Source organism: Bufo bufo, chromosome 9, assembly GCF_905171765.1.
Source record: "Bufo bufo chromosome 9, aBufBuf1.1, whole genome shotgun sequence".
Lineage (NCBI taxonomy): Eukaryota > Metazoa > Chordata > Amphibia > Anura > Bufonidae > Bufo > Bufo bufo.
The window spans coordinates 190,220,853-190,233,267 of record NC_053397.1 but is presented as its reverse complement, the minus strand read 5'-3'; the positions used below and the strand labels follow the sequence as shown (position 1 = coordinate 190,233,267).

General features: G+C 45.3%; 1 protein-coding gene across 6 annotated transcripts in view; it reads left to right on the top strand.

Moving 5' to 3' along the window:
• The window catches only part of RASAL2 (RAS protein activator like 2), a 294,933-nt gene that overhangs the window by 236,074 nt on the left and 46,444 nt on the right, over positions 1-12,415 (top strand). For all 6 annotated transcript variants that reach the window (XM_040406661.1, XM_040406658.1, XM_040406656.1 and 3 more), the window contains 2 exons: positions 11,238-11,391; positions 11,497-11,595. In XM_040406661.1, coding sequence (XP_040262595.1) covers positions 11,238-11,391; positions 11,497-11,595 — 253 coding nt within the window. The remainder of the gene's footprint in view (positions 1-11,237; positions 11,392-11,496; positions 11,596-12,415) is intronic.

Below are 12,415 nucleotides of genomic sequence, written 5' to 3'. Positions count from 1 at the left end.
ATGAAGCAACTGCCATGTGATTGGTTGACTAGATAATTGCATTAGTGAGAAATAGAACAGGTGTTCCTAATAATTCTTTAGGTGAGTGTATATATATATATATATACGGTACACACACACTGATATTTCATAATAGATTTTTTTCTCAAGTGACATAGCCAGACTGTAACAAGAGACCGCTCTAGTAGTTCCCGGCAGTTTGACCCCCATCGAGCAGTAAGTTATGGACCAGTAGATGGTTTTTGTGACTCGCTTGGAGACATGTGTAAGGGATATGGGAGGTTGCAGTTCGCCTCTTCTGACAGCTGGGCTGGATTCTTTTCCCCTCTGGACTGCTAAACACGTGGGACGGATTCCTGCAGATTAAGCGAAAGTCATTTTCTGGCATTAGTGCGTGTACAGGCTGACCAGCGCTAGCTTTACACGCAGCATGCTGACATGACGGAGGACTGAGATGGCTTTTACTCTCCGGAGATACCGGGGCACTCGCTCCGCCAGCTCTTTCTACACTAGGTAGGTGCACAGCTACCTGCTGCAGGTATCATGTATGTAATGGCAGGGACTCCTTTTCTTAAATGCAGGGCACTTACCTGACGTACGTATTCATGGAGGCCATGAGATCATGTCGGCTTTTTCTTGCATTTGCATTTTTTTTTTTATCTGGGGATGCTTATGCTACAATCACTACTTTTATAGTTGAAGTCCAATCTAATGTTTTCAATTGTGAAGGAAAGATGTTATCTGTTAGTATTATAATAGTTTGGTAGAATTGGGATAACAGCATGCCAGTTCTGTTGGTTTCTTGCTAGCCCTAGATAAAGATGTCCGCAGCAGAATCTAAGTGATATTCACAGCATTTGTGTTGTGGGAATGGGGAGCCGATGGGGCAGTCACAACAACTGCTTTGCCCTTTCCATTCCTCTGGGGGTACAAAATGCCAGCCTTGAAGGTGTTTTAACCAGTGAACATCCATAGGATAGGACATCGGTGTCCAAGTGGTGGCTTTATATTCCTAGGACCCCCCCTCGATCAGCAGAACAATCACACTTCTTCACTGCAGCATCCAACACAGCGCCACTTTCTTCCATGTGGCTGCATATGGTACTGCTACCAAGGGGATATTGCTGGAGCAACAAAACCCTTTAATTACGTTGATCAGGCAGGTGCCATGGGGTCAGCCCGATACTGATCAAACAATAACAGGCTATTTTGAAGGTAAGTCATCAATAAATGGAACAAGCAGTTGTGATTACCCTGCGCCGTCTCTTTAAGTTGGGCGACGCACATGTAATCTCGGAAGGGAAGCAGCGCTCACACGAGCGACACCTACTCTTCGAACAGCAGATCAGTTGGGGTGCCAGGAGTCAGACCCCCTCCGATCTAATATGGATGACCTGTCCTGGGGATAGGTCATCACTATTTACCCACTGCACAACCCCTTTAAAAGGACCTCTCGGCCCTTTAGCGACAGTATTCCTTAACAATTCTGGGTGTTACCCTTCCCCTTGTTAAAGTCATATTTCTTTATACTGGAAGGACAGGTTCAGATTGTGTAAGGACACCCTCTAAAAGTAAAGTTGTCAATTTTCTCATTTTCCAGGAAGAATAACAGAGGAACAGCATAACACAAAACTTTTAGAAACTAGCTTGTCTTTCTTAATTATTTCAATACACTAAAGTTCTGATCCATCTGCAGTGCAATAAGTAGAATCCGCCAGTTAAAGGGTTTCTCCCTGGCTCCTGATATTGATGACCTATAATCAGGATAGATTATTAATATCTAATCGGTGATCGTCTGACACCCCGCACCTCCACCAATCACCTATTGAAATAAAAGGTTGCTGAACTGCAGTAACCCAGCACGGCCACTATACTTTGAACGGAGCTGTCTGCTTCCTGCAGGACACAACTGATCGGTGGGGGTCCTGGGGATCGGACCCTCACTGATTAGATATTCATAATCTGTGCTGAGGATAGCTCATCAATATCAGGAGCCTGGAGAACCCCTTTAAGAGACTGTATGAGTCACTAATAGAATATACATGTACACACTTTATACAGCGAGCAGGGTCGTTGCTTGTAGAATTCCTGAGTTGCAAAAATCTATTTCTGATATACAAATATACGGTGTGTACAGTCAGACTCTCGGCATAAGCCGCGGTCACCGCCGTCCAGTATTTGCATATGACTTTTTGATGAAGCGAGCCGCTGTGCAGTCGAAATGTGCAAGAAGCAGAAGATTCCCATTGCTGCGCTACTCTGCCGCTGGCCAGTAACAGTCGCTGATCCATGCCGCAATCCGAGTCCAGCATATGTGATGCCACGTGGAAAAATGGTTAGAAAAATAGCCTTGAAACATTGAGGCCATTTATGTGCAATGTTTTTTGTTTTTTGTTTTTTTGCAATTGGATTAATGCCAGTCTAGTAAATTTCCCATAGGATAGCACGATGGCGGGATATTTTTAATTATTGAAATGTTAAAAAAAAAGAAACTCTCGGTGTAACGAACGGTCAGCAGCTCGCATTTATTTATGCCGATGTTTTTATTGCACCAACCTATTTCACAGCGCTGGATGTCTAAGACCCCTCTGTGAATGGATAGGTGGCCACACATGCCCCCTCTCCAATCCAGACAGCACGAGACATGACTCTGTACTCAAATAGGCGAGGGTCCCAGAGGTGGTGAGCCACCTACACCATGCCATACGTGTCCAGATGGGAATACTAGGGCCATATTCAGAGGAAGATATATTGGTAAGTTCTTGGAGTGTGGTTGGAAAGCAGGATACCTAGGAGAAACCCACACAAACACAGGCAGACCATGCAAGCCCTATGCAAGTGTTCACCGTGGATTAAAACCCAGGATACCAGTGCTGCAAGGAGTCACTGGGCTTCATTAAAGGGGTTATGTCATGAAACATATTCTGCATTTTCAAACCATTCCCTGGATCTGAATACTTTTGTAATTGCATGTAATTAAAAATTTAGTATAGCCAGTGAGTTATTCAATAAAATGTATCTGTATAGCGCCACCTGCTGCTTGTTCTTTTCCTTATTTTTTTTTGGTCCATCTCACTGAGCTGGTCGCACACGCTCAGTTTAAATCTTCAACTACCACCAGCCATATGTTCTGTTGGAAGCTATGGCAGTTAGGTCCCATTCACATGGCCGTATGAACCGGTCCGTACCTGTTCCTCAATTTTGCGGAACGGGTGTGGACCCATTCTGTTCCGCGGCCCCGCAAAAAATGTAGAGCATGTCCTATTCTAGGAGAGTGGCGGCCATGTGCGGTCCGCAAAACGCATATGGCCGTCTGAATGAGTCTTTACAGGGAGAGAGCTTTTGCAGAAAGGACACACCCCTTGAGTGGTCAGATTGAGATAAATCTAGCAGAGCAATGAATATTGGAGATCTCTGGAGCCATGTGAGGTACAGGGCTGGTTCTAAGTGTGTTAGAAAGAGATTGTCATGTACTAGATGATGAATGATTTTCGTTTATACATCAATTATGGCATAACCCCTTTAAGTACTTCGCACTAGTTTTGGTGTGAACTGCGCCAAAAGATTGCTCATGAATATTTAAACACGATACAATAAGTGGGCATGGTTTATGTCTGCGGGCGTAGTCTTGTAGTTTTTCGACAGATTTTTTATTTTAATTTTTTATGCTAAATCAAGCAAATGCCACAGATTTGGCAACACATTTGCTGTGAGCAGGCATAGATTTTATGCACCAAATGTATGAAGTGGCAGCAGATTTTGTGCAGTTTACTCCAATTTTTTTCAAACATACATAAACCAGTCTTGATAAATGTGTGCCATTGTGCCTAGGTTCACAGAAATGCAGGAACCAGAGATTTGGCACAGCGTCCCTAGAAAGATTTGGCATTTCTGTTACTCTAAGGATGTTGCCTGTAAGCACTGTTGGAGCAAACTGTACGTATTAGTACAAACCCAGATTTTTTTTAAATTCTTTCAATATATTCTTTGTATATTCATATATGTTTAATTTATTATAACAATTAGAAAAAAATTATATATTTTATTTATTTGAAATATTGTATTTTTCGCCCTATAAGACGCACCGGCCCATAAGACGCACCTAGGTTTTTGAGGAGAAAAAAAAATATTTTGAACCAAAACGTGTGCTTTTGGTGGGTTTTGAACTAATGGTGGTTTGTGGATGAAACTATTATGGGGATCTGTGGATGACACGGTTATAGAGGGGAACTGTGGATGGCACTGTTATGGGGGATCTGTGGATGGCACTGTTATGGGGGATCTGTGGATGGCACTGTTATGGGGGATCTGTGGCTGACACTCTTATGGGGGATCTGTGGCTGACACTGTTATGGAGATATGTGGATGACACTGTTATGGGGGATTTGTGGATGGCACTGTTATGGGGGCATTTGTGGATGGCACTGTTATGGGGGATCTGTGGATGGCACTGTTATGGGGGATCTGTGGATGGCACTGCTATGGGGGGATCTGTGGCTGACACGGTTATGGAGATATGTGGATGACACTGTTATGGGGGCATTTGTGGATGGCACTGTTATGGGGGCATTTGTGGATGGCACTGTTATGGGGGCATTTGTGGATGGCACTGTTATGGGGGCATTTGTGGATGGCACTGTTATGGGGGCATTTGTGGATGGCACTGTTATGGGGGCATTTGTGGATGGCACTGTTATGGGGGCATTTGTGGATGGCACTGTTATGGGGGCATTTGTGGATGGCACTGTTATGGGGGATCTGTGGATGACACCTATAGCATCTTATGCTATGTGTCATCCACAGATCTCCCCCATAACAGTGTCACTTTGTAGTGTGAATGACCCCCAATACAGGGGGTGGGGGCCGGCTGCCGGCATCTAGTTTTGTAATGGCAGCGGGGCCCGGTGCAGTCACTGTATTCTATTGCATCGGGCCCCGCTCACTGTAGTAATCCTATCTATAACTGTAGGCATTGTTTAACTATAATAATCTTCAATACAATCCATTAATCTTCACTTACTAACGTCCGTATCAGGCGGGGGGGCACTGGCAGCGTAACTCACTACGTCACGCGCCTGCTCCGCCCACTTTATGAATGAAGCAGGCCGCCCTCCCTCCTGCCTGATACAGATGTTAGTAAGTGAAGATTAATGGATTGTATTGAAGATTGTTATAGTTAATCAATGCCTACAGTTATAGATAGGATTACTACAGTGAGCGGGCCCCGCTGCCATTCAAAACTAGATGCCAGCCCCCAGCTGCTCCTCCCTCCCCACTGATACACCCGACGACCGCGCTGTGCAGCATGTGGTCGGCGGTGTATCAGTGTAAACTGCAGCATTCGCCCCATAAGATGCACTGCCATTTCCCCCCACTTTGGGGGAGGGGGAATTGCGTCTTATAGGGTTAAAAATACGGTCTATATATGTATATTTTAAAATATATTCAGTAATACCCCTGCTCTGCACTGCTACACCACATTCCTACCTGTCACGCATCCTTTGGAGTTTTTATGCCCTCCCAATACTTGCAGGGTTCCCTGTGGGTGCTATGGATTCCAGAAGTTTGCCAGTCTCAGGCTATTGAGGGCCTATCCTCAGGATTGGTCAGCAATATCAAATTGGTGGGACTCGCACTCTCCGCACCCCAGCCAATCAAGCTGTTGGAAAGGGTCGTGGTGCTATGGCCATCTAGTAGGGGCGGTGGATGTTGCAGCTTGGTCCCACTCAAGTTTACAGACCGAGGTAAAGACTGTGACCGCCCATAAAGCTTTCAGGAGTACAGCTGATGGTGCAGGAGGTACCAATAGTCGGACCCCCACCGATCTGATATTGATGGCTTATCCTGACCCTGGGAAACACCTGTAACAGAGTTCCTGTCTACTTCTATAACTTACACGGGATAAATGTCTCCCATTGAGGTTTTACGGGAGCGATATACGCCGGGGTACTTCAGTTCAGAGCCGATTGTACAATTATTGGGAGAAGATGCTATTCCAGTAAGTAACGAGAAAGGTTAGAAAGAGGTGTCATTTTCTGTTAGATTTGTAGATAATGGAACGTGATCAGCTCAGAGTCGGTAATCCTCTTCAGTAGGTGTTCCTCTTCAAAGCTTTTACTTGAAAACTGAAGGAGAAGGTTAATAAGCGGCATTAAACATTCACTGGCACCAGCAGGGCGAAGAATAATTTCTGTGACCATGTCCGACCCGACGTCCCTACCCTTTAAATCTCAAGCACTTAAGATGCAGTGCCTCCCCCGGAGAGTTGGCACAGAGACTGGGCATTTAAGTAATTAACAAATCAAGACCGGATGGTGCAAGTGCTGCAGGATGAATTGTGCTTGGGCGTGCCCTCCGATTGGGCACCGGAAGAAATTAGAGGGCACAGTATTCTGTGAACTATTCATATCCTCTTAGAAGGGTTTCATCTCCACATGGTGCGGTGTTAGATTAGCCGCCACTAAAGCTGAGCCTCCTCTTTGAAGGATGCGTGCGGTATTCAGCCCCTGTGCCGAATGCCAGTCTCCCCCCGTCTCCTTATCAGCTAATGGATGTAATGTGAGTCATTGCCGCTGATGGTTTGGGAGGCTCTATTAATGCGGCATTATCCTTTTCTGGTTCATAATCCTAGCAGGCAGATTTCAGTGCAATATGATAAAGTCCTGGAGCTTGCTGAGTGATTGTAAAATTCTCCCTGCTTTTTTTTTTTTTTTTAGCCAAGCTGTTAAATGGGTCAAATTCAATAGTGGCACCAAAGTAATTAGCTTAAACCACTCTTTTTCCCAGATGCGTCTTTCTATTTTTTTTTTCCGTAATGGAGTTCACGTAGTCTATCGAAATAAAAAAACCTGCAGATTGAAGCCTAAGGTGACTACATCGGCCGTTCCAGGCATGAGTTGTCGTATATTTTGGTAATGCGGACATAATGGTTTTTGAGCTAACCATACCCATGCAATAAAAGTTGGCCGGAATGGTTGATTTTAGGCTATTTTAGCCCTCTTTCGTTGGATAAAGCTAGCCCAAATGTTCATGATGGCCGAGACTGCCAAACATGTAATTGGCCATGCTGAAAGAGTTTTGCAGTTGTCTACCAAAACTGCATGATTGACCAAATTCATCCGATCATTCGCAATTGAGCTCAAGGACCTGGGAGTCAGATTATTTATTTTTTTAGTCAGCGAGTTTACTCTGACCTGTTGCTAGTGGGATCATTCGTAATGATTGGCAATGCAGCCAATCATTGTCTCCAATTAATGGCCAGCTCTGGGTAATGGCTAGGGCCGATGAATGGTGTCTAATAGCACAGTGGACTATTGACTATTTTTTAGCATCGTACCAGTCCTTAATTGACTGTGAAAAGATGATACGTACACAGGGGATCCAAAACTAGTTACCACATCGCCCAGCATAGTCATCAGCGGGATGTGTACAAAGTTGCACCCCATATGGTTGTATTGGGATCCATGGGAATGGGCTCCTCTCCATTGCCTTTGGACAATGTAAACATGTGCAAAATGGGTAAGGATGAGGTTATTGGCCTAAAGGTCACCCCAACCTGTTTTACAAAGGATGGGAAGAGGAAGAAAATGTATATTCAGCCCTCCTGTCTCATCATGATGGGGGGGATGCGGGTCCAAATCAACACCTCCTTCCCAAACAGCTCTTTAACAGTTATTAACCAGTTTGGCACTTTATTGATCTATGCAGTGGGCAATTATTTTGATAGACTGTTGATTTGCACTTATACAGCGCTACTATATTTCGCTGCCCTTTACAGACATTAGCATCACACAGTCCCCAATGGGGCTCACAATCTAAGTTCCCTATTAGTATGTATTTGGAGTGTGGGAGGAAACCGGAGTAAACCCACGCAAACACGGGGAGAACATACTAACTCCATGCAGATTCGAACCTAGGACCCCAGCGCTGCAAGGTAACAGTGCTAACCACTGAGCCACCGTGCTGCCCCACATTGACAATTATATACTGGCCGATCACGCATGAGTTATGGGATCGGGTTAGCAGACTCGGTCTCTGATTCCCATAGTCTATAATGCATAGAGCGGTGTGCACGCTTATCCTTCACCTGCTGCAGGCCATCTTGCTTAATACAAAAGTGGTGCTGACAGTCGGGCCTGCACACAGTGGCTCCATTTATTTATATGCGAGTTCTCGATAGCCGACTGCAGTGCTCTACAGTATTTTTTATGATGGCAGCCTATGGGTGACAAATGCTACTCTACAGCATCCATCACAGTCATCTGTTAAACATATACGTCGTGAGCTTCTCAGGAGCTTTCCATGACGTATTCGTTTATACAGATGCCATTATAGGCTAGGGGTGACTGGTGCCGCTGTTAGGCATCCATCACAGCCTCCGTTTTAATGTAGAGACTGGGAGGTTTTCCCGGCATATTCATTAAATGGGGACAAAAATGTGATCTAGTGTCTTGGCTTGCACACAGCCTCTTGATGGTTTAAAGATACGGATGACCAACTCCTTACAAGTCTTGATGCCGTGGCATCTCCAGACCATACCCTTACTGCAGGACCAGGGACCTTAAAGCCGTCCCAGTGCATACTTTAGTCATATGTAACGTGTCCTATCGCAACGGAATATGTCTTGATTGACTTGTTATAATTGGCTGGACATCTTTGCTAAAATGACAGCAAATTTGCTAATAGCCATGTCAAGGTATGTGATCTTCTGAGCTACTCCATGTGCTGGCGCTCTGAGAATAAAGGATACTAGAGGGGGGTAGGTAATCTTCTTGTATGCTGTATAACATCATTATGTGGATTTAAATCATTTCAATCGTGGCGATTACTTCTCCTATTATGGGTTTGGCCATGTGGCCTACTCCACCAGTAAAGACCAGCTCGTTACGGGGCCCAGTGATAGTGTCTTTCCAGTAATGGGTTCTAACTCAAATCATGACCATTATGTTCATGTTGCTACTTGCGAGCCTGACAGGCGAGGTTTTATGTTGGGTAAAGGATGCTTTTTATGGTTTCCCACCCCATCTGTGCTGCTCGTGCAGTTTACTGTAATCCTGCTTCCTTGGGATTATCCGTGTCTGTACAGGGGCAGCTAAGCACTGCTCAGTTTTCCAATAGCTTCCCCGGTAATACAGGAAGAGCTCTTTAATCCATTCTGGCTGGATCGCGCACTCGCTCGCGGTCTGTTTGATCTCTGGTTGCTTAAGGGTTAAGTGTTGGGTGCCGTTGTTCTCCACTCGGGTGCCGTTAACCATTTTCTTGCCGTGCTGGTCAGTGGTACCCTCCCTCGGCACATTGCTTTGGCAGTGGTCGTGGAGAAATGATCGGGGGAATGATATTACAGATTTGTGACCCTTGTCTCCTTACAGGCCCCCTCCTCTCTCAGGCACACAATGGCTTCTAATTTTTCAATTTGTGACATGGGTTTAGGGGTAGTCACAAGGAGTCGGAAATGATCAGATGCCTGTAAAGGCTGGATGATGATTTATCCCAGAGGAGATGCTTCCAGGAGGTTGACGCATTGAATGTCGCTGATCTGTCCCCTCTTGGGACCTCAGCGCAGTGTTTAAGGACCCCTTCCCCTCCTCCTTCCTCACTTTAGCTTCTTCATGCTGGGGTTGGGTTTATGCAAGGGAAGCTGCTCGGAAAGGTCACCTTTGCCAGTGTTTACAGAGCATGCTCTTTGAGCCAACCCGGCTGCAGCTTCTGCTCCTCGCCTGCAAGCTGTAATCTGCTTATAGGTGCATTGTCATAGCAACAGGCCCAGAGTGCAGCAGTCCGGGCACACCGGGACTGTGCTTGTGCTACCTGAGGGGCGGGATGCTGAAGGGGGAGGGGGGAGGATGCAGTAGCCAGCTATTTGAAGGCAGATTTCATTTCACTGGCAGCCAATTCAGCCCCGGAGTCTGGAATTATTGGAATTTCCTTCAATGATAAGAGATTTTAAAGACCTCTCCTACCAGGACAATATGCCCGACTTGACTACTTGACATCCCTCCTGGCAGATTTAATTCCTCCCCCCCATCAATGGAACGCGACCCTTGACCTTTGTGCACAGGAGCAAAGATGGGTGAGGCTATATGACATGAATCCTAGCTATGATTTGGACATGCACAGCAAGGTGGCTGTATAATTGCTTCATGTAAGTAATTTTTATCATTTGTATTTATTTTTATTTTTTTGCCTTTTTGTAATCACAGCCTCCATAACTTTCACTAATGCCTCCTTAGCTGCCGGGTATTTAAAAATTAATTTGCGCTATTTGTAGAGGTCTTTTGATAGCGGCAGAGTTTGGCTCGTTCCCACTGAAAAGTGGTTAAAAAGTCAGAACTTTGTTATGTAACTGGTAAGATAAGTGTACAGGACGCGAAGGCCCGGAGAAGGTTCTTCTCATACTGGTAGAGGTTGCTCAATATTCATGCACATTTATCCAAACACTTAGGGGTTAGGGTCATCTTGACCCACCCAAGGCATTTCTTACTGAGGTTTCGAGGACAAGTCTATGTCTTCATACAGGTAGAGCTATTGTTAAGGATGGTGCCGCTTGTTATGCAGGTTTTTTTGTTTTTGCTTTTACGTTTTTATTGGGTAAAATTTGAAAAAGTGGGCATCTGGGAATAATAACGCATCAATTTTACTGCAGTGGAAAATGAAATGAGATAATACCCAGTGCCATTTGTCATAGGTAAGTGGTTGTGCTAGGGATTAAAAAAAAAAAAGTGCAGAGCTGTTTGGGAGAATTTCTTTCTATTTCCCATTGGAATAATGATTCTTTAATCAATAACATCTGTCTCAAAGGACTAAGGGTTGTACGTACCAAAGAGCAGAACACGTTACTGCCATGGTTACCTCGGGGAGAGGGAACCCAGCTCTTGTTGTTCCCCTTTCAAATTGGGTGGCGAGAATCTGTGCAGGACTCCCCTCCCTAGAGGAACTACTAGCAGCAAAATTAGTGGGGAATTGTCCCAAGGATCGCGGGGATACAAACTCCAGACGAGTCTACACTGGCAAATTTACTATTGTTGAGCTCATTTTAGTATTTGCTGTGGGCCCAATGGACATGACTGTTTTCCATTATTTGGTCACAGTCATGGATCGTTACGGTAGACTCTTCCGCACGTTGGCAGATTTGGTAAACCAATATTCGATCTTTTTGCTCATTTTATGTAAAAAAAAATTCTAATGATTATGTCCTACGGAGCGGCTGACATTTTAACCCCCCTCTTCTCTCCATGTAGAACACGTGGGTTACCCAAACTGAAAGAGTCCCGTTCTCACGAGTCCTTGCTGAGTCCAGGCAGCGCAGTGGAGGCTTTGGATTTGGCGTCAGAAGATAAAATTTTGGTTAAGCCATTACACAGCAGCATACTGGGGCAAGACTTCTGTTTTGAGGTAAAGAAAATATATATTATTATGAGACGCTGAGTAGATTATTAACCTCAGTCTTTTTTTTGGGTGACCATTGGTTTCTTTCTTATGTCATCGTACCTCTTCCAGGTGACGTACTCCAGCGGTAGTAAATGCTTCAGCTGCTGCTCAGCTGCCGAGAGAGATAAGTGGATGGAAAACCTACGGCGAACAGTTCAACCAAACAAGGTAAGGGTAAAGGAAAATGTGTCTCCCAGGAGCTGCGCTAAAATGATTTTCAAAAATGCTGACTCCCCCCCCCCCCCCCCACACTAGTCAACTAGTCACTGTATAACGTCATGGTATAAGAGGCATTTGTACATTTTTCTTTATCATGTAACATGGAAAAGAAACCAGAAATTGGTGTGCCCTCCAAGGCCCAAAGTGGGTTAGGCTAGTTTTACAATAGCGCTAAAATATTCCAGGAACCATTGACTATAAGGGGACCTGGTGGGGATCCGGCCTGTTTCCAGCATTAGCAGGGGTGAACTGGGAACTTAAAGTGACCCTGGAAAAAAATAAAAATAAATTAAACCTAAAGTTGTAGGTGGGTCCAAATTGACAAAAGTTGGGACAACAGAAGTAGGCGTGGCCATCAATACCAGAGTGCTGCACAAAATACCGCCCCAGCAGAACCAAATATCACAGTCCAGCACAAAATACTGCCCGATCACCATCCTGAGGATGGTAATACAGTTAAATTCAGGAGGGTACCTGGCCAGGTTCATAAGAACCTGAAGCTCCGAGCATTAATTAATGCTGAAAGCTTCAGATCGTTATGTACCCGGCCTGCAGCCAAGAGCAGTGCTCAGGCGGCCCCCTGGGCATCGGCCCACCGGGAATTTCCCTGTAGGGTCTATGGCCAGTCCTCCCCTGGGCATTAGTCCCACGATTTGGACGGCGAAACCACTGCTTGCAGCAATATTTGGCCGGCCATATCACGGCACTAATGCTGGAAACAGACCGTGTCCCATAATCAATGGAGCCTGGCGGTGCGTTGGCCTTTTCC